Below are 26,117 nucleotides of genomic sequence, written 5' to 3'. Positions count from 1 at the left end.
AGTAACAATATTAATTAATCAGTTAGCAATCAATTGTAAAAAAGGGCAGGCAATATGACCCGATCTGCAAACCCCAAAAAAGAAGCTAAATTGTGGCTAACAACAACTCAGGGGTGGTAGTTAAATGCGACTTGTTGGGTAAAAAGTTGCAGACCCAATTTAAAAAAAACAATTTTTAAAAGTTGATAATTAGACTTGATTTGTTGGGCAACACAAGATAAAGGAGAACATTATCTTAATAAAATCTGGAAAAACAGAGGTAACTAAATCCGATTCGGGGAACAGCCAAGAAGAATGTAGTTTGTTAATAATTGCGAAAAAGCTATGAACAAAATGCGATCTGTTGGGTAAAAGAAATAACAACTTGAAACGACATCATTTAATTAGTTATTATCAATGAATCACAAAGAACTGGCAATTAAACATGATTGATTAGGTAAAAAAAGGAATCCAAATAAAGTAGATGAATAAATAGTTATAACAATTAGAAGCGGAGAATCGATAATTATTTATGTAGAATCAATACCAAATAAAGCTATAACTGCAAAAAAATTATGAACAAAATGTGTTTTTTTGGGGAAAAAAAATATTTCAAATGACATCATTTAATTAGTTATTAACAATGAATCACAAAGAATTGGTAATTAAATGCGATTGATTGGGTCAAAAAAAGGGATCCAAATGAAATAGATGAAACCCTGTTATAACAATTAATAGCGGAGAATCGATAATTAAATGCAGTGCATGGCCTGAACAAACGATAAATGACACCAGCGGAAGCGCACAACGTTGCTGATTGTTTACGTAGAATAAATACTAAATAAAATAATGGGAATTTGATAATAATATGTGAATGCTTTCCCCTCTTGAATTTGATAATACGTGTTAATAATTAACGCATGCCAACTACAAGAATTTGATAATTATTTGTGATTTATTTAGGAAAAGCTACAAAAATGGCTGGGCAAAATGGCTGGGCAAGCCAAAAATAATAGTTATTAACAATGAATCACAAAGAATTGGTAATTAAATGCGATTGATTGGGTCAAAAAAAGGGATCCAAATGAAATAGATGAAAGCCTGTTATAACAATTAATAGCGGAGAATCGATAATTAAATGCAGTGCATGGCCTGAACAAACGATAAATGACACCAGCGGAAGCGCACTACGTTGCTGATTGTTTACGTAGAATAAATACTAAATAAAATAATGGGAATTTGATAATAATATGTGAATGCTTTCCCCTCTTGAATTTGATAATACGTGTTAATAATTAGCGCATGCCAACTACAAGAATTTGATAATTATTTGTGATTTATTTAGGAAAAACTACAAAAAAGGCTGGGCAAAATGGCTGGGCAAGCCAAAAATAATATGTGAATGCTTTCCCCTCTTGAATTTGATAATACGTGTTAATAATTAGCACATGCCAACTACAAGAACTTGATAATTATTTGTGATTTATTTAGGAAAAAGAAACAAAGCAAAGCCAACCAAAGGCAGGTGGGACCAGAATTGAGCTGCACACTTCCAAGCCAGACGTCCAAGCAAGCAACAAAGAAAAGAACCAATCGACGGACAACCAATTCACGCGAGCGAATTCACACGTAGCGGACGACCACCAATTCGACCAATGGAAGGATGCCACGTCAGCAATCACAACCCAATTGAAAAGCTCCCCATTCCCGCATAGACTATATATGTTAAAAAGCTACAAAAATGGCTGGGCAAAATGGCTGGGCAAGCCAAAAATAATAGTTATTAACAATGAATCACAAAGAATTGGTAATTAAATGCGATTGATTGGGTCAAAAAAAGGGATCCAAATGAAATAGATGAAAGCCTGTTATAACAATTAATAGCGGAGAATCGATAATTAAATGCAGTGCATGGCCTGAACAAACGATAAATGACACCAGCGGAAGCGCACTACGTTGCTGATTGTTTACGTAGAATAAATACTAAATAAAATAATGGGAATTTGATAATAATATGTGAATGCTTTCCCCTCTTGAATTTGATAATACGTGTTAATAATTAGCGCATGCCAACTACAAGAATTTGATAATTATTTGTGATTTATTTAGGAAAAACTACAAAAAAGGCTGGGCAAAATGGCTGGGCAAGCCAAAAATAATATGTGAATGCTTTCCCCTCTTGAATTTGATAATACGTGTTAATAATTAGCACATGCCAACTACAAGAACTTGATAATTATTTGTGATTTATTTAGGAAAAAGAAACAAAGCAAAGCCAACCAAAGGCAGGTGGGACCAGAATTGAGCTGCACACTTCCAAGCCAGACGTCCAAGCAAGCAACAAAGAAAAGAACCAATCGACGGACAACCAATTCACGCGAGCGAATTCACACGTAGCGGACGACCACCAATTCGACCAATGGAAGGATGCCACGTCAGCAATCACAACCCAATTGAAAAGCTCCCCATTCCCGCATAGACTATATATGTTAATAAATGCGATTGATTGGGTCAAAAAAAGGGATCCAAATGAAATAGATGAAAGCCTGTTATAACAATTAATAGCGGAGAATCGATAATTAAATGCAGTGCATGGCCTGAACAAACGATAAATGACACCAGCGGAAGCGCACTACGTTGCTGATTGTTTACGTAGAATAAATACTAAATAAAATAATGGGAATTTGATAATAATATGTGAATGCTTTCCCCTCTTGAATTTGATAATACGTGTTAATAATTAGCGCATGCCAACTACAAGAATTTGATAATTATTTGTGATTTATTTAGGAAAAACTACAAAAAAGGCTGGGCAAAATGGCTGGGCAAGCCAAAAATAATATGTGAATGCTTTCCCCTCTTGAATTTGATAATACGTGTTAATAATTAGCACATGCCAACTACAAGAACTTGATAATTATTTGTGATTTATTTAGGAAAAAGAAACAAAGCAAAGCCAACCAAAGGCAGGTGGGACCAGAATTGAGCTGCACACTTCCAAGCCAGACGTCCAAGCAAGCAACAAAGAAAAGAACCAATCGACGGACAACCAATTCACGCGAGCGAATTCACACGTAGCGGACGACCACCAATTCGACCAATGGAAGGATGCCACGTCAGCAATCACAACCCAATTGAAAAGCTCCCCATTCCCGCATAGACTATATATGTTAAAAAGCTACAAAAATGGCTGGGCAAAATGGCTGGGCAAGCCAAAAATAATAGTTATTAACAATGAATCACAAAGAATTGGTAATTAAATGCGATTGATTGGGTCAAAAAAAGGGATCCAAATGAAATAGATGAAAGCCTGTTATAACAATTAATAGCGGAGAATCGATAATTAAATGCAGTGCATGGCCTGAACAAACGATAAATGACACCAGCGGAAGCGCACTACGTTGCTGATTGTTTACGTAGAATAAATACTAAATAAAATAATGGGAATTTGATAATAATATGTGAATGCTTTCCCCTCTTGAATTTGATAATACGTGTTAATAATTAGCGCATGCCAACTACAAGAATTTGATAATTATTTGTGATTTATTTAGGAAAAACTACAAAAAAGGCTGGGCAAAATGGCTGGGCAAGCCAAAAATAATATGTGAATGCTTTCCCCTCTTGAATTTGATAATACGTGTTAATAATTAGCACATGCCAACTACAAGAACTTGATAATTATTTGTGATTTATTTAGGAAAAAGAAACAAAGCAAAGCCAACCAAAGGCAGGTGGGACCAGAATTGAGCTGCACACTTCCAAGCCAGACGTCCAAGCAAGCAACAAAGAAAAGAACCAATCGACGGACAACCAATTCACGCGAGCGAATTCACACGTAGCGGACGACCACCAATTCGACCAATGGAAGGATGCCACGTCAGCAATCACAACCCAATTGAAAAGCTCCCCATTCCCGCATAGACTATATATGTTAATTATTTAGGAAAAAGAAACAAAGCAAAGCCAACCAAAGGCAGGTGGGACCAGAATTGAGCTGCACACTTCCAAGCCAGACGTCCAAGCAAGCAACAAAGAAAAGAACCAATCGACGGACAACCAATTCACGCGAGCGAATTCACACGTAGCGGACGACCACCAATTCGACCAATGGAAGGATGCCACGTCAGCAATCACAACCCAATTGAAAAGCTCCCCATTCCCGCATAGACTATATATGTTAATTAGAGACGCATAGATTTGGAGTTTCTAACGTATTTCCTTTTGTATTTATCATTATTGATTGGGGGGGTTTCTATATGATATCGTCTTTTAACTTCATCAGAAGTTCTTTTCATGGATTCAATAACTTAATAGGTCATGAATTACGTAAATCATCAGATAATTAAATTATGTCATCTTTCATCAGTAAGTAATCTTGCTATACCATTGCTCATTATCCATCACAAAGACACAAAAAAAAGTTATTTTTTCCCTTAATTTAATCCTATCAACTGATTAAATAAATGAACAAGAACGTCAACCTAACTCTTCTTCTCCAATGTCAACCCTACTATATAACTAATTACTAGAAAGTTATTTCCAAACCCTAAAATAACTACAAGCAAAGCATGCGACATTCATCACAATCAATGTAAAAATTAAAAATGGTAGAAACAACACAATTACCATAACTCAAAATATTGATATTAAAAAAAAAAAGAAAGACTTAGCTCCTACATGATCATGGTACATTCATATATGAAATGAATAAATAGTTATAAAAACAGAAATTTTAAAAAACAAGAAATGTACAACATGTAATTCAAAATATCGACAAAATTGGAATACAATGGTACCCCTACATGCATCATGAATAATATGAAAAGAATACAATAGTAATTATTAGTACTAATTATCATACATACCTCTTAATTTCTTTGTGGATAGAAACTTATAATCAATGTTGGCCCAAGGTTCCGTTTGACAAAACTGAATCTGAATTCTGAAATCTGAATACTGAAACAATTAATTTGCTGAATTTTAAGTACTGAAAAGAAATATATGAATGTTTGAATTTTAATGCTAAACTTATTTATACTGTTTGATAAATATTTATAACTGAATGCTTAATAAGTTTAATTTGACAATTTAGCCCTTATATCTTTTCATTCAAAAAAGAAATAGAACTTATGATTTAATTAACTTAAAATTATTAGGTATGAAAATGACAATATTTATTTTTAAATCAAATTAATATAAAAGATGAAATATATTATATGAGGAGTATGGAAAAGATGTGAAAGTCATTAAAAAGGAAGAAAATTGAAACTAAAAACCGTTAAATAGAGAATATCAAATTGTTTAATTGGATAAGAATTTTGAACATAATTAACAAACAAGGGTAGATTTGGTAGATAAGATAAAGTAGTTGAAGTAATTCTATTGATTCTTATCAGAATTAAGCATTCAGTTAGGATTTTTGTGCTGAAAAAAATACACACAAGTTCAGCACTGTTTAACAAATTCAGTAGATGGATTTTCATTTACCAAACACTCAAAATATCTGAATATCTGAGAAGATTCAGTTTCAACACTTTTGTATGTTATCAAACAGATCCCACAAGTCTTTTAAGAAGTGAAACTAGTTTAAGGAAAAAAGATTTTGCCAATTTGCCAATATACAAAAACAGGAGACTCAATCAATAATAAATGAGAGTGGTGCAAATAAATGAGCAGAGTGAGCAAAACCAAACTACTTCCTACCTGGCAACTTCATGCATTTCCCCTTTATCCATCTTGGCTTTTACTCACCAAACTCAAAAGAGACAAAATGATGAAGAAGGCAAAAAAACCCAAAACCCGGAGGAGAAAGGCCAAAAGGACAAAGGGAAGAAGGGCAAAACAAACATTTGAGCAAAATCAATTTCGAAAAAATCACACCCAAACTCTGCATAAATACAAATGCATATTAACACTGGGCAAAAACCCAGGCGTCTTCTTCCCTCCTTCCCTTGCCAGCTGACGACCCAAAGGCAGTTACACTTTGCCTACATTTTCCTCATTGCCCAATTTCTCCCTCCCCCACTACTCACTTGTTCTTCTCCTACTAGGGTTCTCACGTTTCCCACCACCGCTTCTTTCCTTCTGGTTCTTTCTTCCTAGTTGTTACCGTCAATGGCTTTGGTTGGGAATTTTTTTTCCTTTTTTTTATCTTGGTGAGAAGGAGAAAGAATGGCTGCGCCGGGGGCGTCCTCAGTGGCTGCGATGGTGACGGACAAGGGGAAGAAAGTGGAGACGGAGACCGATGCAGCGAGAGGAGTGGAAGCGTACATTGGAAGTCTAATCAGCTTGATTACAAAGTCGGATATTCGATATGAAGGATTCTTGTTTCATCTCAGCCCGCAGGAGTCCATCATAGGCTTGAGAAATGGTTTCTAATTCCTTTCTTTTCCTTTTTTTTTTTTGGTTTTCTTTCTTCGTTTTTTAATTTTCTCTGTTTATAATGTGTATTGCCATTGAATTGTACTTGTTTATCTTTGTGTATAGTCTTGCATGCAACAGTTCACACATACACACACGCACTCACACGCTTGAAGTTCTTGATTTTTCTTTTCTTTTTTTTCAATTTCATGTGATTTGCTTGTTGTTTTATTGATTGATGTACTGGTGAGTCTGTGATCATGCAAAAAAGTTTTTTTTTTTTTTTTTGTATATTAAAAAATTCAGATACTCAGTTGAACACACATGTAAAACTTTTTAAATCTTGCGTAATTTAATCGTTTCGACATACGAATTTGTGTTTCTATATGTATGCATGTGCTAATTTTTACATGCAAAATTCACACATACTCCTACATACCCTTATACACATTGCCACTGACAGTTCTTCTTTTCTTTTTTCCTTGAAATTTGTATTTTTTAATTTTTTTTTGTTGGTTTTTCCCCTCATTTTTCGTTTGATTAATCATCATGGAAGAACTACTTATGTTGAATATGTCTGTACTCGTATATAGTATTTTTTCTTCAGCATAAAGTCTGTGCTTTGATACCCAAGAAATAAATAATTTTGCAAGCCTATGCAACTGCAAAATGTATCAAACACCAACTAAAGTACGGACAGAAAGCATGGTTGTATCTGACAATTTGATTCTATGATTTCTATACTTTTTCTTCAACATAAAGTCGCAAATTTTTTTTAAAACAAATCATAGAATCAAATTGTAAGATACAGCTATGCTTTCTGTCCGTACTTTAGTTGGTGTTTTATACATTTTGCAGTTGCATAGGCTTGCAAAATTATTTATTTCTTGGGTATCATTGGTTTGCTTACATTATGGTTTAATATATTAAATGAATTTAACATTTTGATGCTGTACAATAATTGATTAAAAAACTGTTTTTGCTTAGATTATGTTTTAATTTGTTAGATGTATGTGCATTTTCATACAGTACATTGATTGTTTGACATATGTTTTTTTTATAATCAAGTATAGGAGTTGTACGGGAATTAGTAATTCAAAAATATGTAAAATTTCTTGAATAAGTGACTGTATGTGGATTTTCAGTTACTGTATTGAATGTTGTGGAAAAGCACGTGTATCTCTCTGACCATACAGAAAAGATATTGTATGTGTGTGGTTTTCATAGATCTACTAGAAAGTACACTGTAAGTTGTTTAGGGCAGGATTATGCATTTTATGTCATTAGGAAATCATGAAGATACAAGGGGATTATTCCAATTCAAAGAAGAAAAAAATTTAAAAGACATCGCCAGGGTGTTTGTGGGGGGAGGACAAAAGAATGTCATCGATTTCAGTGAGTTCCTTAAGGGTGGAAGAAAATGATTGAGAGGAGAGATATGAAGGCCTAACTCAGGGGAACGAAGAAGAAGAAATATGAAATGGGAGGATGAGGTCAAGGCAAGCTCTCATGAAATGCATGCATATTTGTATATTGATCAATGCAGACAGAAAATTTTCCACAACCCTTTGGATGTTTTACGTAGCATGCATGGATACTACCGCGAAATGCATGTCGGAAGCCAGTCTCATTTTTCTGGTTTAAGACTTCTTTGAGTGGATGCATTACTTTAACTACTCATATTTCTTTTCTTGCTTCCTAAACTTTGATGCGATTTTTCAGCACATCATTCCAATGCATTTATCGTTTTGAACTGAACAATCTGCTGATAGATATGTTGCTGCTTAACTTGTTAAGCATATGGATCTTCATATCAGTGGTTCAACTACTTTCCCTTACATATATCCTTCAGAATATCCAGTCTCATGACTCTTTCCTACCAAATACAGTTGTTTCAGGAAACACATTTAAAGATTGGATTGTATGCTCTTGACAAGTAGAGAAGGATCTAGATGTGTGATATAATGTCTCAGACTCATTTGGTTACTTTATAAGAGTCTTCTGTGTTTATGATATGATTCTGTTTCCATCTGTGACACAGTTTATAAGATTGATCTAGTTGATGTCCTTTCCCATTATTACTTGATCTCATGAACTTCAGTTTCCGTTTATACTGATTTTTCTTTATTTATTGGCAGTAAAATCTTCTGGAACGGAAAGACAAAAGATGGATGGTACCCAGGTTGCACCCAGTGACAGACTTTATGAATACATATACTTCCGAGGGACCGACATTAAGGTAAAATTTATTTTGACTGGATCTTTCACACACTACATTTCCTATTTCAATACCTAATGGATTTAAGCAGTTGTCTAGGACAAATATTCGATGTTTTGTGAGTTGTCTTGAAGTTTTCTGTTTAGAATTTGAATAAGATGCTGTGAAGATGTTAACAAATTTCAGTTCCTTTTCTCGGAATCATGAAACGTCATTCACACTGGTAACAATCTTAGTTTTGCTTTGGCTATGCTGTTGGATAACGGTAAGGCAGTTCCAAGTGCCGCATAATCACTAATTAAGCTCATATGACTGACCTTAGTGCCCTTTATCAACTACACCCAAGAATGAAAGGTTTGGACGATTGGAAGAGTCGCTACTTGTTGGAATTTTTCCTTGCTTTTTGTCCAGGAGAGCCAATTAAAGGGGAAGAGTCAAGAGACCTCACCTGAAATTCTTCCTGTTAGATTCATTTGGACCTGAGAGTTTAGTGCCTGTACATTTTAACACTCAAGACTTCTGTGCTTAGAATTAAAGAACAATGCAAAAATAAACACACTATCTCCAATTTGGCATTCTCTTGTTCCCCTTGCTTTATCTCGGTGTAGGTCCAAGAAGCTTCGTGCACTGGGCTTAAAGAAAGAAAATCCACCTCACATGTTTGACTGGTATAAGACTTCACGACATGTTTAAAAATTACAGGAATCAAGGGTGGTCAATAATGTGTGAGTAAAGATTTGAATCTGGATTTTTAGTCGAGCTGGTGAATTTGTTCACTCCTAAAGAGTTATTTTGGTCTTCCCTCTGGTTTTTGGATGGAGAACTTATTCTTTTTCCCAGGGGCTTTCATTTCTGAGATTTTCTGTTGATAAGTAAGCACAGTTTATCTGAAGTAATATCTGTATCATTGGATTTCCATATATTCCTTTTTTTTCCCTCACACTAGAGTTCATTTAGTTCACTTTCATGATAAAATATGCAATTGCAGGCACCAACATTTAGTATGCCCAAAAAAAAAAAGTTTTAGTATGCCCATTTTCCTCTTAGTTGCATTAGCGTTAAAGTTTAGTTACATTGATCAAAGGAAAGGTTGTCTTCAGGTAAATTGGAAGTCGAGGACTGAGTACATGCATATGATCTCTCTGCTCATTAGGAGAAAGCTTTTTACATGCAACATTTCATCATGAAATTCACAAGCCTGTTTGGTGCTGATATTCTTTCTATCTGCTACAATGCTTTTTATTGTAACTATTGTTGCTTCACCTTGCAGGATCTTCAGGTTATCTCTTTTCCACCTGTTCAGAGTACACCAACTTTACCTGATGATCCTGCCATTATACAGGTATGTCTGTTCAGGATGATTGGACTAATATTTTTGATGCATCTTGCAAATGAATCTTAACTGTAACTTAAATTTGTGGTGCAGCCACATCATTCTCACCCACCATCTACAAATATCAGTTTGGCTTCTTCAAGTGCCTTGGTAGGTTCAAATCCTAGTTCCAATTCTCATTTGGGAGTTAATGTTCTGCCACTTGAAGGAAATACAGCTCCCCGTCGATCCATGGAGTTATCTGACTCTTGGGCTTCATTAATTCCTCTTCCACCAGTAAACATAAATGGGCCTACCATGCAAAGTTATTGGCCTGGATTTACTGGGTTGCCTGGGGAAAAATCTCATCTTCAGCAGATAACTTATCCGCCGCAACCCCAAGGTTTATTGTTACCAAATTCAATTCAGCAGCAATTGCCACATCCGAGTGTGAACGCATCCTTCCCCGGGAATGCATTAAATTTCATTGAACTTCCGCAGAACTTGTTGCCACCTGCTTGTTTTGGTTCTGTGAATTTAATATCTACATCGCCACTGCCTTCAACTGTGCAATATAGCCATATACCTCTTTCTACATTGTTTTCCAATCTATCCTCCACACCAATGTCAAGTAACATTTCCAATGCCCTTCCTACAGATCAACCCCTTTCGATGGAAGTGGTTGATTCTGGCTCTGAAAAAGAGCCTTCGTTGGTAATCGCTTCCAATGTGAACTCTGCTGTACCTCCATGTAACAACCAAGCTCAGTCCTTGCTTGGCCCTGCTCCATTTCCATTGATATCCAAATTCACATCAAGTTTTGTGGGTTCATCCACCACTCCTCATGTGAGGGGATCAAATGTATCTCCTGCAATCCCAGGTTCATTTTGGGAGCGAAGGCCAGTAAATGCATCGTCTCCTCACAATTGTACAGATGGGAACAGTAATTTAGGATCACCATCCAACCATCAGCCATCAGATTCGCAGAATATTGAAGAACTAGCAACAGAACTGCCAAAATCACCAGCTCGAAAGGTATGCACTTCTCTCCTCATTTTTGGTGCTAAAGGTGTTATTGGCCATGATCAGAAATGGAGATAATAAAGATGCTAGCATGAATTCACATTAGTTATTAGGAGTTAACTTAATTTTCCTTTATAGGCATGCACATTTCTCTTCATTTTCCGTGCTATAGGTGTTATTGTCCAATGATCAGAATTTGAGAAAATAACGATGTTAGCTTGAATTCGCATTAGTTATCAGCAGTTAGTATAATCTTCTCACGTAGGGCAAGCAACATGCCCATGCAGTTAGTATGGCCAAAGCAGTTGCTGCAGTTCATGACCATCATGTTGAGCTTGTATCAGGAAAATTGCAGTTTATGTTGTAATGATGGTATTTCAGACTTGATGACTGAGAGAAATTTTGTCAAGTTAAATTATAAATCAAATGTACCCAATTCACTTTGTCATGTCTCTAATCAATAGCTTGTCAAATTTCTCATTCAACAGTCAACAAGACATGAATTTGATTTTCCTTGTGATAAAAAGTAGCAATAACATGAGTTGCTTGAGTACTGTGCATGAAAATTTTCTCTTCATTGTTTCTTTAGTTGATTTCTTCATTTCATTGTCGGGAGATATCAAACTTTTTTCTGATTGTGATTTTAACTGTAGCTGTATGATCCTGCATCATCATCTCACCATGGTAGCCAGCACCATGGACAGGTTCGAGGACGGGGTCGAGGAGATTTGGTTCATTTTATGCCTTTCTTGATTGATTTTCCTTTTCATAGAGAATGTCGTATACTACAATTGGAAGGATTTTCTTACATTTCTTTTTGTGCATTTTCTCTTGTGCAGATTTATGGAGATATGCATCTCCGGTACCAGAGTAATAGAGATCGTATGCTTGGAAGGGGTCGAGGAAATTTGGTAAATTCATATGTCTTTCTCTTACTGCATTTATGCACACTTCCCAAACTTAACTGAAAACATCAATATACAAGTCAAAGGAAGGCAGGCAGTTCATAGATAGATATCTAGGGTCAGAGAAGAGAAAGAAAATGACTTCATGCTGTTGATTGGTTATATTGAACCTTGTTAATTATCATATCCAAAAATTTTTTTTCTGGGGGAATGTAATGCATTTTTCCACTGATTTCTTTCATTAAAAAATATGTGATATTGATAACGTCTTTTGTGCTTCTACAATTTGGTTAGCCAAATAGAGCTTTTTCACACAATTATCAGACCTGTAGAGGTCATCCAGTTGGAAGAGGAAATCCGGTAAATACCATGTCCTTCTAATTTTCCCTAATTTCCTGTTAAGCATTGGAAATCATGAACTTCAGTATTTTGCTCATACTCTACGTATCATAATCAAATGTTTTTTGGATGTCTAATCTTCCAGCTGATTGGCACTGCTTCATACCGTCACCAGGCTCCTAGAGGCCAGGGAAGAGCGAATGCGGTAATTTTGTGTTGCATTTTATTTTCATTCCTTCTCACATACATACATACATATATATATATAATCAGAGTCTGCTTAATTGTTATTTTTCTCTTTTTACGTTAGTTTCTGTCTCCTCTTATGTTCTTGTACTCATGTCTAGCTAACTTTGTTTTTTCTGATTTATCCATGCTCGTACTGTTTAATTTTATGTTTTTGGCCAGCCAAATGCTGCTGGACCATATTATCGCCGCCATGGTGGGAGTCCTGCATGGGGAAGCAGTGAGGTAGGAGTACTTTACAATTCAAATTTAGATTCCAGAATCCGTTCAAGTTACCTCATTGCTGACTTATGTCATTCTTTGTTTTTGTTCTGTAGGCTGACGCCAACTTTACTGAGGATTTTGACTTTGAGGCAATGAATGCCAAATTTAATAAAAAGGAGATCTGGGGTCTTCTTGATAAAGCCAAGCAAGGTGGATCAGAAGATAACAAAGAAGATGAAATAGGGCGTAAAGGAAAAGAAGCAGTAGATGAATCTAGAAATGGACTGCCGAAGCTAGACAATAAGGTGGGCCAATTGTCTGCCTAATTAGAAAAAGTTTTACACTCGTTGCTTATTCTCCATAACTTCTGTTTCCTGAAGTCTTTCACCAGCTAGACTGTCACTTCCTTTTCCAGAGCGCTTACTGTAAGGATGACTTCTTTGATTCACTTTCATGCCCTACCCTGGATGGTGAGTCTTACAGAGGGAAGGTTTCAGAGCTTAGAAAGACAGATGACGAGGTAATGCATGTTTCAGATAGAAGTAGTCTTCTGGTATCTGTTTATGGTCAATTACTGAATTATACATGCATTTGAATCTTTCAGAAAATTGGCGAGATTCTGCAACATCGAAGGGATCATGGCATTCAGGGGCCATATAGGGGAGGGAATTCACAGGGTTCCTACCGTGGTAGGGGGTATTACAATGCAGGAAGAGGCCGTGTGAAAGCAGCTTGGAGCCGTGCAACTTAAATAAGCTAGCTTGCTCTGTTTGTGGGTTGTAGAAGCAGCATGCCCTTAGTATTTTGTGTTGTATTGAAACTCATCAAATTTGTACAGTGATGTTTGTATTGTCATGAATGTTAGCAAGGGCAGGTTTTGCTCTTAGGTAGCTGGGTCAGAACCATGCCCAAAACTTTGTTGTGAACAATATGTATGATAACTAAAGGGCAGGTAAGACTCAGGAACAATAAAACAGAACTGCCTGTTGTTATTTAGACCTATAGGAACAAATGAAAGGGCTGCTGATCTGTGTAATATATTTAGTCATATAAGTTTGACAATTTTAGGTGAAGTAAAGAACGTCTGTTTGAACTTGATGATGTTCAAACACGTCAAATTGCTTTTAGTTCTGTTGCAGGTTCTTACTTGAGATGGCAGGGTTACAGGTCAGTTGACTGGAGTCTTAGTTGATATATCATTCCAAGCTTGTCCTTAACATTCAGTCACACTGTTTGAGAGTCCTGGGCTCTTGGCACCGAGAGGTCGTGGTCAGCATTTTTCCTAGTTACTGAACCAGAAAACAGGTGCGTGATTGAAGCAAGAGCAGATCCTTTGTCTAGTTTGATCTCTGTGTTCCTGCTCGTTGTTCGAAATACATTCTCCCCGGATCTCATTGGTTTTGTGTAAGAAATCCTTCCGTTTATTCCGAAAGAATACTCAAATTCTTTCAGTCTTGTGGAGGTTATTTTCCTCCTGTCTTGGTTTCTTTGATGGGGAACCAGATAGCAGAGTTGTTGTGCATTTTCTACAGGGTATCTTCCTTGAAACATGTATAATATGACTGAGGGCAACGTTTGCCATCATATAACCTGAGAAACCTTTGGTTTCATAACTCAATAGCCTCTACCTTGAGCATTAAACCCCTGAAGTTTGGCGATCGACTTGCACCTTAACCTCCTAAAAGGAGTATGATCTACAACAGTGTACTGTAGCCTACCAATGCATCCGGTTAATACTTTTCTTTTGTTTTCTTCTTCTCTTTTTAAAGCATCCTGTCAATTCTTGTTCTCACAAAAATGAACTATTCTATTTGTTTTCTGTTGAACTCCTTTCACTATCTTTTTTGTGTAGTTTGTAAAAAGTTTCATACCGTACATAGAAAGCACATAAAAGCTAGAACAGCAATTTAGCTTTAATTCCACAAGTAGGATAGCTAATTATTGGCTCTAAGGATCGTTTTCTTTTTCATCTCTCTCTCCTCCTCAACATCCACACAGTCAAGTGAGGGGCTAAATTTACATCTCTCAATCGTAAATCCACATCTTTAGAGCATTGATGCTATGTATTATCAGTACTAAAATATATACGACATGTCGATTTAAGACGAAGGAATGTGAACTTAGCATTTTGCAGGAAAACTTCAAGGATTCTTAATCCTTGTAGAATCACCAGGTCCAGAATATTGGACTTTCAAGACCTTCCTTCCCTACTGTGGTGGCTTGGGATGTGGGCTGCGTTATTGGAGCGTCGTGGTGTCAGTTCCTGAGAATGAGTGTAATTTTGTAAGGGATCGTAGAGGACAGAAAACTTTTATGTACTTATTCCCTCTTAAATCAATTACTAAACTGAAAAAAATAAAATTGGGCTAATTGTTTGGATAAACAAAAATACAGAGAATCCAGCAGGCCAAATCACTTGACGACATTAAATCTTTTTGTCTGCGCAGTAATGGGAATTTTAAAATGGTGATGACACAATCAAAAACCACAACCAATTTTATTGATTTATTTGCATCTTCTTGTACTTAAATCAGCATGATCTCTGCATGCAAAGACAATTCTTGAAATGAGTACGATTAATATTTGTAAAATCATGAGTGTGATATGACAGAAGATTATTGTCTTTTTTATCATGCAATGTAGTTGCATCCCTCAAGACCCCTTTTCCCTACAATACTACTGTTCTTTTTCTTTTTGTTGTCCTTTTTGTCTTCTAACACACCGTCCATATTAATTGCCTCTTTCTATGCCTGGTAACTCTTTATGGTTTACCCTTTGTACGACAGTTAAAGTGTCCATTCACCCGTTTAAAAGAAAGGGCTGTCCATTCATCTTCTGTCCAAGACAGAAAGAAGAAGAAGAAGAAACAAAAAGAGTTAATGTTGATACTTAGTCTAACAACTAGAGAGCAGATAATTGAACCAATCATAATTTGGGATTTGATTGTAAAAGGAAAAATCTCAAGCTAAGTTCTTCTTGTCCGAATAGAAGAAAAAAAAAGAATCATTAAGAGGCTGAAAATATTAAAAGGAACTTCAATAGGCAATAGCAAGTTGATTTTGATAATCACTTTCCATAATCAAATTTTCCATAATAAGAAAGGCCGTAGTCTTTCTTATTTTACTTGTAAGATGTTTAATCTCATAAAACTTCCACCCTTGCTTCGAGTTCAATGTTTCAATAATAGCATATTTATTAATTGTCTGCATTTAAATTTGTAATGCAACAATTTCTTTCACTTCAATTTCAAGTGGTAGTCTTAAGCTAGCAGACCACCCTGCCTTGATTTTCCCCTAATAGAAGTGGGATTAGATTAGATTAATGTATTGATTAAATGGAGTCAGCAGGTATCAAATTAAACTCTGCCTATCCCCTCTGGCTTCGGGCACAACCAAACACACACACACACACATTGCTGGAGTATAAAGGGTGACAAAATCTGACAAAGGGATCCCAGTCAATTCTATAAAGTCCATTTCTTGTTCCTCTTATCCTCTCTGGCAAACCCTTTCATAATCAGAGGATCCCATTAGAGTCATTTTCAGGTGTCCATTTCTCATATTTCTGCAAGCAATCTCCAAAAATATGCTACCCTTTTTACCAGCTACAGACAGAAATTTCTACGTTAACTAAGTTACAACAAAGGTAAAAGAACTGCCTCCCAATCAATCCATCCATCATTGAAGTTCGCAAACCTTTTTTTTTTTTAACCCCTACAGAAGAAGTCTTGCTAGCTAGTCATAGGAATTTAAGTTCAATGGATGCAAGAAAAATAGTGGTGGTTGTGGAAGATGTAGATGTGGCGAGAACAGCCCTGCAGTGGACTTTACACAATCTTCTTCGTTATGGGGATTTGATTACTCTGCTCCATGTTTTCCCATCAACAAGATCTAGGAACAAGAACAAGCTCAGACTTCTCAGGTTAAAGGGCTTCCACTTGGCTCTTTCCTTCAAAGATATCTGCAACAATTTCCCAAATGTAAGTGGCAAGATCAAATTCCTCCAGTACCTTTTTTTTTTTGTTTATTGATGTAGAAGATAATTTGGTATGGTTATGATTAATGACCAAGTGTATGATTTAGGATTATAATGGTTGCAGACCAAGACTGAGATTGTTGTGACTGAAGAGGACCGAGAAGGAGGAAGGATTGTGACCATTGTTAGAGAGCTTGGAGCTTCTACTCTTGTAGTTGGGCTTCATGATCAGAGCTTTCTGTACAAGTAAGTAGTGTTAAAAATTCTTTCTTGGAAATTGAATCATAACAATGATTGAGGAATAGATGATGGAAATCATGAGATTGAAAGCATCTTCGAAGTTTGAACTGATCAAAAAAGCTGTGGCTGATGGAGATGAATGATTGATTGGTTAAGGCTGCCTGCCATAAAGCTTGATTGGTCAACGTTCAATTCACTTCCTTGTTTCGGTCCATAGATTGATTCACACGACGGTTTTCTACACTTGCTCTGTGCACGTTGCTGACCTGCTAGGCTTTAATAGAATATGCTTTCTTATATTTAATTTTTGCATTAAATTACAGGAATTTTGTACATTTGCACTTTAGAGGCAAATGACACGGAAAAAAAAAAGAAGGAAAAAAGAAACTATAGCAATAAGCTGTAATGGGTTTTCTGTTTTTTTGTCTAAAAAGAAAAAGAAAAAGAAAAAAATTTCTAGAAAAGGGTGAGATTTCTGTGCCTGGCTGCATTAGGTGCAAAAATTTTGGCTCACAGGAAATATGTGGAGCACATATGAGAATTTCGTGATATGGCAGGAGTAGTGCCATAGTTGCTTCTTAATGTAGTGTATGGTCCATAGGCGTCTTTAAATGGACATTAGTTTATAATTTAATTCATACATTTTAAGAATGTATTGATTAAGCTTTAAGGATCAAAATACAACTTTTTAATGCAGCATTTCCCCAAAAAAAAAAAAAAAAAAAAGGTCGATATGGGAGACCTACAAATTCAGTAGCTTCACACAAATTAATGGTTCGGTTAGCTACCAAATGCAAATGCCCTCAACTGTCATGTTGACCGGGACTTTGATCTTGATGCTTACTAACCTGAAGCATGTGGTTTCTCATGCTTTTATGTTAAAACTCAACAAAATTTCTCATGCATTTTTAATTAATTAGAGTTGCACAGCTGCCAGCTTCTTTAAAATATTGAAATGGACAGCAAGAATCAAGAATGGAGTGTGATGGCTAATGCCATATACATAATTCATTTTTTTAGAGGATAGGACGAACTTGAGTTGCACCCAGACCAGGTAATTCTTCCTCATATGGATCAATCTTTTATGTACTAATCATGTATATACTATCGTCATTAGATATATAACGATTAATTTGAATTTAGATTTCAAGTTTTTAATTTTGCACGTATCCTGTATCCAACCGTGATAGTTCAGACACTCTCTCTCGTATGGAAGATTCTGCATCATGCATGTTGCTCAATCAAGAACCTCTATGCCTTGATTGGTTGTCCTCCACTTTCGTTGTTGTGTATTGCAACGTAGATTCAATGAGCCTTATCAATTATCCTGGAAATTTTACTTGTCCCATTTTACTTCATGCAATTCGGGCTACGAAAATTCAAGAAAGTTGTCTCAGTCAAAATTATGTGTGGTACTGTATCCATTCATGGAAATGAGGAGCTTTCATTCAAACCCGAAACTTCTTTGTCTGAAACACTAAAATGACAATATATTATGTGGGTTTAGGTTGGCAATGGACCACAACAATGTTGTGAACGCTTTGAATTGCAAAGTCCTAGCCGTCAAAGCCCCAACATCAATGGCGACAAGGACTATTTCTGTGCCGGATAGTTCAACCAACATGGACTTCTCCCAGATTGAAATTTCTGCATTAAGGTAATATAACTAATTCTATTGATCTTTTGGTATGGCATAAAGTTTCTTACCTGCTCCAGGCAGTGAAAATGGACCTCTATGGTCATTGATATTCAAGGACATCTAATACTATAATCCATCAAAATGCCCCATTAGATCCTGATTCCACTGATCAAGGTTTCACTAGATTTGATCAGCCTTCGAGATTTCAGACAATGGTCAACAACACTAAATAAGTGACCTTAATTTTGCACAATTGACATTTCTATGGGGACTTTAACGGGTCTTTTATTTTAGTTTTTTAAGTTAAAGGATGACAACTTACATTTTATCCGTCACCCAAAATGGGATGGCTAGCGTTGAAGGAAAAAAAAAGAAGATTTTTCTAACAAGTGCCTCGTTAATACTTCTAGACATACACATCTTAATAATTATTATTCTCTTTTATATTTATATACTTTCCCTATTTAGTCTTGCCTATCCTCCCTTATATTTATTTACTTTTTCCAATTAATCTTATATTTTCAAAAATATAACACCTGAAATATATTCTAATGGGTACCTGTTAGTCAAACCGGAAAAAAAAAAAAAAAGACATGTTACCACTAATACTACAGTAGGACTCAATTTAGACATCCTTAGGGCTCTTTCAGTTTTGCAATATTTTAAACCAAATTATTCATGTTCTATTCGACAGTGATCTCATTGATTAGGAACTCTATTTTTGAACTTAATGTGGTTTGTGTGTTTCTTTATGTAATGGATACTTTTATTATAGGTCAATTAAAGTACCAACTCCTCAATGAGGTGGTCACACACACGTCAGCACCACGTCCGGGTCAACTTGTGGCATAAATTGTACCTATCCATTTTTCTCCTTTTTTTTGTTTGGGGGGGTTGGGTTGGTGGGGTGTTTTTTTGGGTGGCGTTTGTAGAAATTATTGGGCCACAAGAAACAAGGGAAATTCACATACAATAGAATGGATGCTAACATCAGACTAAGATTTACGTTAATGATGGTACGTTGGGATTCTTGATATGTTATTGATAATGTTGCTCAAAATTAGACTGCTTATTTTGCAGCATACCAGAAATTCCTCCTCAAAAAATTCCTTACCAGCTTTGTCCAGACCCTTCAGCAATTATATGGAGATCAAGAAGATCAAGAAGAAGTTTAAGAAGAAAAATTTGACCATTCCTTCTTCAAAATAGTTAACTGACGGATGATGTAATAGTTGTTGACTCACACAGCACATAGAAAATAGAAACTAGAAAAAAAAAAATATATATATATATATATATATATATATAGTCACAGAGCTGCTTGCACTCAACACACTCTTTCTGATTGGAGAAGGTCTCATCGTGGCAGCAGCTTGAACTTGTATCTTAGACGTGGATTGGAAGAGTGACTTGATCACGCTTTGAATTTACCCTTCGGTGCGCCTTCCATAGGGGATCTGAAGGCGTGATTGGAAGCATGGAAACTGGAAAGAGCCAAAAGTGCTTTCACTATTTCTGGGTTGGGGGAGGTGGTGTGGGGGGGGGGGGTCAAGGGACTTCAAGAAGGATCATTCTTAGATGTAGTTGATTACCTCAGTGTAATAGTTATAGTTCACGCTTTAGAAGGAAATACATGAAGGCATAAAGATTGCAATGTGTAATTGGAATTCCAAACAATGCCATGGTTATTCAGTTATTGCTTTTGAGGTCAAAATGCTTAATTCATGAGAGAAACTTGGCAAGATTGAAACTCAACAATAAAGTTCTATTATGCACAAACTCTCGCTTTAACTTTTTTTTTTTTGAATTAGAGGCCTTGGATTCTAACGTCTTTGCTCCTTTTCACTTCTTAAATCTCACCTCTTCTCTAGAGCTACAAACGAATCAAATTGCTTGCGAGTTAATTCGGTCAAAACTCGACTCAAACTCAGCCAACATCAAAATCAAGTCAACTAAGTTGAGCTGTCAAACTCGAACCGAGCATATAGAAACTCTATACATTAACTCGCAACCAAACTCAAATATATATATATATATATATATTTATAATTTTAATCATAAAATTACACATATATCCTTAATATTTTTATTTTTTAAGAAAAAAATCTATTATATTCATTTTAAAAATAAAATAATTATTTTTTTAATTTTTTGAGCTTGAGTAGGCTTGAACTCAAGTTCAACTAGGTTTGAATTTGAAATCGAATTTGAATTTTACACTGAAAACTTGTCGAGTTTAAGTTTGATAAAATTGAGTTGAATTCAGCTTGATTAGACCAAAACTTGATTCGACTTCACTTGTTTGCAACCCTACTCCTCCCTTGCTAGAAATATTTTGAAAAAATAATTGTAGAAGGTAAAAAATTGTCTTCTAGCCTCTAAAGTAATCATGAAATTCTAATAGGCTTCAAATATCAAACATGGTATCTGAAATTCACTTAAAGCTTTAATTTCTGTATGAGTGGAATAACGTGGCACAAATTGTAAAAAACTTGAATCCTTTGGACTGGTGGGCACCACCAATACATTAACGTTTGGTGGGGTGGGAGTCAAGGGTTCAAATCTTGCCTCCCTCCAATTTGCCACATTAAAAAGTGGCTTTGCTTAAAAAATCCGAACGAGTGTGTAAGAATATCGTATCGACAAAAAAAAAAATAGAGTTGAGATAAATCACTAGGTCAGCAAAATCATGGGGTGTTTTAGGCTTTTAGTATTTGCATTTTTTGGAAATTATTCAACAACTAAGCTGGGCTTGTGGGCTAGCTGGACCGTGGGGCTCAATTAAACAAAAGCCTGGAACAGCCGCCTCAGGCCGGCTTGAATAAACTCTTGTATGGTTTTTCGACTTCAGCTCAACTCAAGCCCGAGCATTTTCCAGAGCCACATGCACAAATGGAAATGGTCCAACCATCTTCATCCAACTCAACTCAACAAGCTCAGCTGGGCTTTTTTGTTCCTTTTTTTTTTTTTTTTGTCTTGTTTTTTAATCTTCCAGTGGCGTCAGAACGCCTACCAAACACGTCGTTTGAGCCGCCGTTTCAAAAGGCGTTACTACTCTATTCTGAAGGTGCAAGGTAAGGGAGTAAAAAGTAAAACGAGTTTTACATGTAAGACCTTGAAAATTAAAGTTTCTTGGAAAATTTCATTTTAGTTGAATTATTTCCATTGAATCTATAGATGTTATTAACTTTTACCTTTTAAACTATAGGTGTTAGTATTTGGTTACTATAAGCCTGAATCTTAGTAAAAAAGAAACTACAATTTGTGGAATCCTCTCGACCATAGGATAAGAAGAAAATCTAAATGAATAAGAAAATTGTGCAAATTGAGTTCATGAGTAAAAGGCAAATTAGAAAGATTGATTTTGTGAATAATATCAGCGAATTCGAATTGAAGATAAAAACTTCTTAAAAAATATTGCATGATTTCGTAAGAAAAATATTACAAATGTACAATTTTCAACTTTTGATTCCATATGCTTTGTACTAATTTCAATTCGATTTTTCATGTTTCAATTCAAATCACTTTGATTATTTATAATTTGATTTCATATCACTATTATTACATTTCTATAATTACATTCATCATCTTTGAGAACTACTATATATTAGAAACAACAAGCTATGTAACTATAGAAAACCAAATTCAAATGAAACATAATCATCGGGAGTGTGAGATTGAACAAGGGAAAAATGAAAAGAATTTGAGCAATGTCCAAATGAAAAAAATACAAGAGACTAAAGTACAACCGATGCAAAAGTCGCGGGGGCAAAAACTGCAATTATCCCCTTTGGTTTGGTTGCCTTAGTCTAAGTAGTGGCGTCACGGCTCCGCTAACCCAACAGCGTCGCCGATCCCTTCTTTCTCTCCCAGAGACATCTCTCCTCTCTAATCACAGATTTCGTCTCAGTCGACTCGCTCACACCACTTTCCCTTTTTCGGCTTTGGCTCATTTCAACTCAAAAATACCACTCAAGAGTGAGACTCAGTTTTCAGTCCCCAGCAGCGGCAGCAGCAGCAGCAGAAGTAGCCACAGCTTGCAGATCCCAACTCTACCCTCTTAACTCCGCTCTCAGCTCAGCTCAACTGATCCTTCCAGCTCCCTTTCCAACAAGCCCCAACTTCAAATTCCCCTCCTCTTTCCTTCCCTTTCCCTCCCTTTTTCCTCACCTCCTCCATCAACTTCTTTTCCTTCCCACTCTTTCAAAATCGCACACTGCAAGAGAGAAATGAAATGAATCAATGATGATCTTCTCTTCTACCCTTTGTTTTTTCTGAGCTTCTCAGCTAATCAAGAATTTGCTTGTAAAACTTTGGCAATACTTTTCACCATTTCAAGATCCAATTTTGATGCTTGAAATTAGCTCCAATTCAGCTTCCAACCAAAACCCATGAATTTTCAGGTATATGTTGTTGTACAGGCTAGTGTATACAGGCTAGTGTATACGAGTGACCATGTGATTGTGTTGAAGTAATGGTTCTGTTCTTGAAAAACTTTTATGTGTTAGTGTCTAAAATGCAGGGAGGAACCGTCAGTGGGAAATCTAGTGCAGCAGCGAATGTGATGGACTGGGGTGTCAACAATGCCTTCAAAACTTTGAAAGGTAAGAGCAGGACTATTTGCCTCCTACTGGGATTTTAATGGGACTGTTATCATCTCGACAATGTACTTCTTAAATATCAGGAGACTAGTCCTATTAGTATTAATTATTATGTTTCGTTTGGATGTCATTATCACTTCTTCTTTATGCAAACTGTGCAATATCTGTTATACTAATCTTGAGAGGTGCATCAAGATTGCTGCCTGCAAGCAAAATTGAAGCTTGACAGTTCTTTCTTGTGTAGATTTGTACATTGGAAATTCATTTCTCGTCTAGTTATTCCAAGAGAGAAAACATTATTTGAGCTGTTACATCTTTTGTCAATAATATGATCAAATGGGAGTTTTCCTTGTATCTTGGACCAGAAATGGAACCAAAGTCATTGGCAATAATGGATGGATCGATCATTCCAAGCATTGATCCGACAGATACTGGTTTAAGTTCCTCAGAGAAGGGCAATGCTATTCTTGCTGGAAAACCAAGAAAAAAGACGATGACGTCAGTGTATCTCAAGTATTTTGAAACTGCTGCTGATGGCAAAAGTAGGAGGTGCAAATTTTGTGGACAGAGCTATTCTATAGCTACTGCCACAGGTAATTATTCCTTCACCGAGGCATAGAAACATGTTTCAACTTTGATAATTCACACGTCTTACCTGTAAAGATATGGCCTAGATTTGCCCTTAGGACTCAGAAGAACTTGAATAGCTTGGATGCTGAAATTTGTAATTAGTATGCTGAAACTGCATTAACATTTACTTTTAGGACTTTATAGATTAGAAAGCTGAATAATTTTACCAGAGCTTTCTTTAAACGGCTTACTTTCACATGCTACATTATCGATTTAGCCTGAGATATATGCCAATGCGTATAGTTGACAGTCAGCCTTCTCCTTGATAAAGGAAACTTGGGAAGGCATCTCAGTAATCGCCATCCAGGATATGATAAGGTGGAAGATCTTTCAAATCCTACTACATATCCTAATCCTGTCACGGTAGTGAAGAAGCCTCAGCCTCAAGTAAAAACAGCTCAAGTGGAACTTGATCATTTGAATTGGTTGCTTACCCAGTGGCTCATTGTGGCATCTCTTCCCCCGTCTACTATGGAGGAAAAGTGGCTGGCAAACTCATTCAAGTTCCTCAATCCATCAATACAACTATGGTCAGGGGAAAGGTTCAGAGCAGTACTTCATGAAGTTTTCCGGAGTATGCAGGAAGATGTGAGGGTTATTGTTGATCAGGTTTCATCAAAAGTATCCATTACTCTTGATTTCTGGACGTCATATGAGCAAATTCTTTACATGAGTGTCACTTGCCAGTGGATAGATGAAAACTGGTCCTTTCAGAGGGTTCTACTTGATGTTTGTCACATTCCTTGCCCTTGTGGGGGTACTGAAATATATGACACTCTATTGAAGGTTTTGAAGTTCTATAATGTTGATAACAGAGTCCTCTCCTGTACACATAATAACAGTGAAAATGCTCTACTTGCATGCCACACTCTAAAAGATGATATGGATGGCCAGAAAATGGGCCCCTTCTTCTATAACCCCTGTGCTGCTCATACTTTGAGTTCAATCATAAATGATGGATTAAGAACTACAAAGTCGATAATCTCAAAAATTAGGGAGTTCGTTCTGGAGTTGAACTCTTCCTTACAAATGTCTGAGGATTTCCTGCAATTTACGACTGCTTATCAAGAAGGAAATTGGAAATTTCCCCTTGACGCCTCTGCTCGATGGAGTGGCAATTACCAGATGCTTGATATTGCACGTAAGGTATTTTCTATATTCCCTTGCTGAGACAAAAGAAGCGCACTTAATTGGTTAGTTTGGTGTATCTTACAGCAGACATGAATTTTCACAATTTCCAAATTTTCAGAGTTATTGGTCATTAAATCTGTCTCTAACTGAAATTTAAATTTTTTGTCCTTGCATGTAGAATTCATTTTACTTGGAGATAATTTCGGAATTAGGCATAAATCCTCTGTTAATAAGTCTTCAGGTTGATATTATCTGAGTAAAAAATAGTCTTAAGGAAGTGGCTGATTTTACTTTTCAGCCTTCTAGTGGAGTTAATAGATGTATGAAAATTAAACTGTCTTTTTGGGCTAGGTTGCATTATTTCATGATATTCACAACTACTATTTGAGTTTCTAATTTGTTTTGCTGAACTTTTTTCATATGCTCGTTTCACAGTATGAGTGTTAGGTTATTTGTGCACCTAGTTCTATTGGAAGAGAAGCACAAGATGAAGTAATTTGGCACAAAGTTCTAGTTGCCTAATTACTGCTGTGTGTTGACTCCTACTATATTTTATCCAAACTATGTCAAAACGTGATAGATCAGGAGTAAATTTAAAAAAATTATATATATTTAGCAGGGGAAGGGTGGGATTTAAGAAGCAGGATCAGTAGTACTTGGTACTCAGATCTTTGATGAACAATACCTACTTCTGAAAATGCTCCAGAATCTAATCATTCCCTGTCAATGAGAGAGTGTACACTCTGCAGAGATAAATGAAGTGACATCTGAGTAGGTTCTTTGATACTGACTGATCAAGTGCTGGCGAAATCAGATTTCCTTCCTAAGAAAGGCCAAGATTCTGTGACGATTTAGGAAAACTGATCAAAAGCTAACTAAGGACTAAAACAATGGATTAATGGCGATCTTTAAATTTGATGCTATTGGTGCTTCTGTGCACGGACCTGGCAGAAAGCTAACTATGATTTTCAATATTATTTTTATCTATGCAGGCAGGGAAATCAATGGAAACTATTATCCGAAAGTATGAGGAATTGTTGGGCAGCAGGATGCTGCTTAGTTCTCCCGAGAAAAATGCTGTCAATATCATGCATGCGTATCTAGAGCCTTTCTATAAAACCATCAACAATATATGCACAACCAAAGTTTTAACAATTGGTTTGGTTCTTTTCTTCATGGATCACATTCTGGAGATGATAGCAGCCTGCAGAGACTCCAGACACAACCCAGACTGGCTCAAGGCTGCTGCTGAACAAATGGCCATCAAGGCACGTAACTACAATGACCAAATCTGCAATGTATTCACCTACAT

The 26,117-nt window shown here is 36.2% G+C and overlaps 2 protein-coding genes across 2 annotated transcripts; both read left to right on the top strand.

The window, feature by feature from the left end:
• The first annotated feature begins 5,915 nt into the window (after positions 1-5,915).
• Positions 5,916-13,716, top strand: LOC113740571 (protein decapping 5). The gene is made up of 12 exons (XM_072047387.1): positions 5,916-6,352; positions 8,481-8,581; positions 9,831-9,902; positions 9,987-10,907; positions 11,549-11,626; positions 11,735-11,806; positions 12,095-12,160; positions 12,285-12,344; positions 12,548-12,610; positions 12,703-12,894; positions 13,005-13,109; positions 13,194-13,716. The coding sequence occupies exons 1-12, from the start codon at positions 6,154-6,156 to the stop codon at positions 13,338-13,340; spliced, it is 2,076 nt and encodes a 691-aa protein (XP_071903488.1). The 5' UTR covers positions 5,916-6,153; the 3' UTR covers positions 13,341-13,716.
• Positions 13,717-16,027: 2,311 nt separating this feature from the next.
• LOC113723464 (uncharacterized) lies at positions 16,028-19,943 on the top strand. The gene is made up of 4 exons (XM_072047386.1): positions 16,028-16,568; positions 16,689-16,810; positions 18,312-18,461; positions 19,524-19,943. Exons 1-4 carry the CDS (start codon positions 16,347-16,349, stop codon positions 19,630-19,632), a joined length of 603 nt encoding a protein of 200 aa, XP_071903487.1. The 5' UTR covers positions 16,028-16,346; the 3' UTR covers positions 19,633-19,943.
• Positions 19,944-26,117: the final 6,174 nt, after the last annotated feature.

This window comes from Coffea arabica, chromosome 4e, assembly GCF_036785885.1.
Source record: "Coffea arabica cultivar ET-39 chromosome 4e, Coffea Arabica ET-39 HiFi, whole genome shotgun sequence".
NCBI lineage: Eukaryota > Viridiplantae > Streptophyta > Magnoliopsida > Gentianales > Rubiaceae > Coffea > Coffea arabica.
This window is presented reverse-complemented; position numbering and strand designations above follow the sequence as displayed.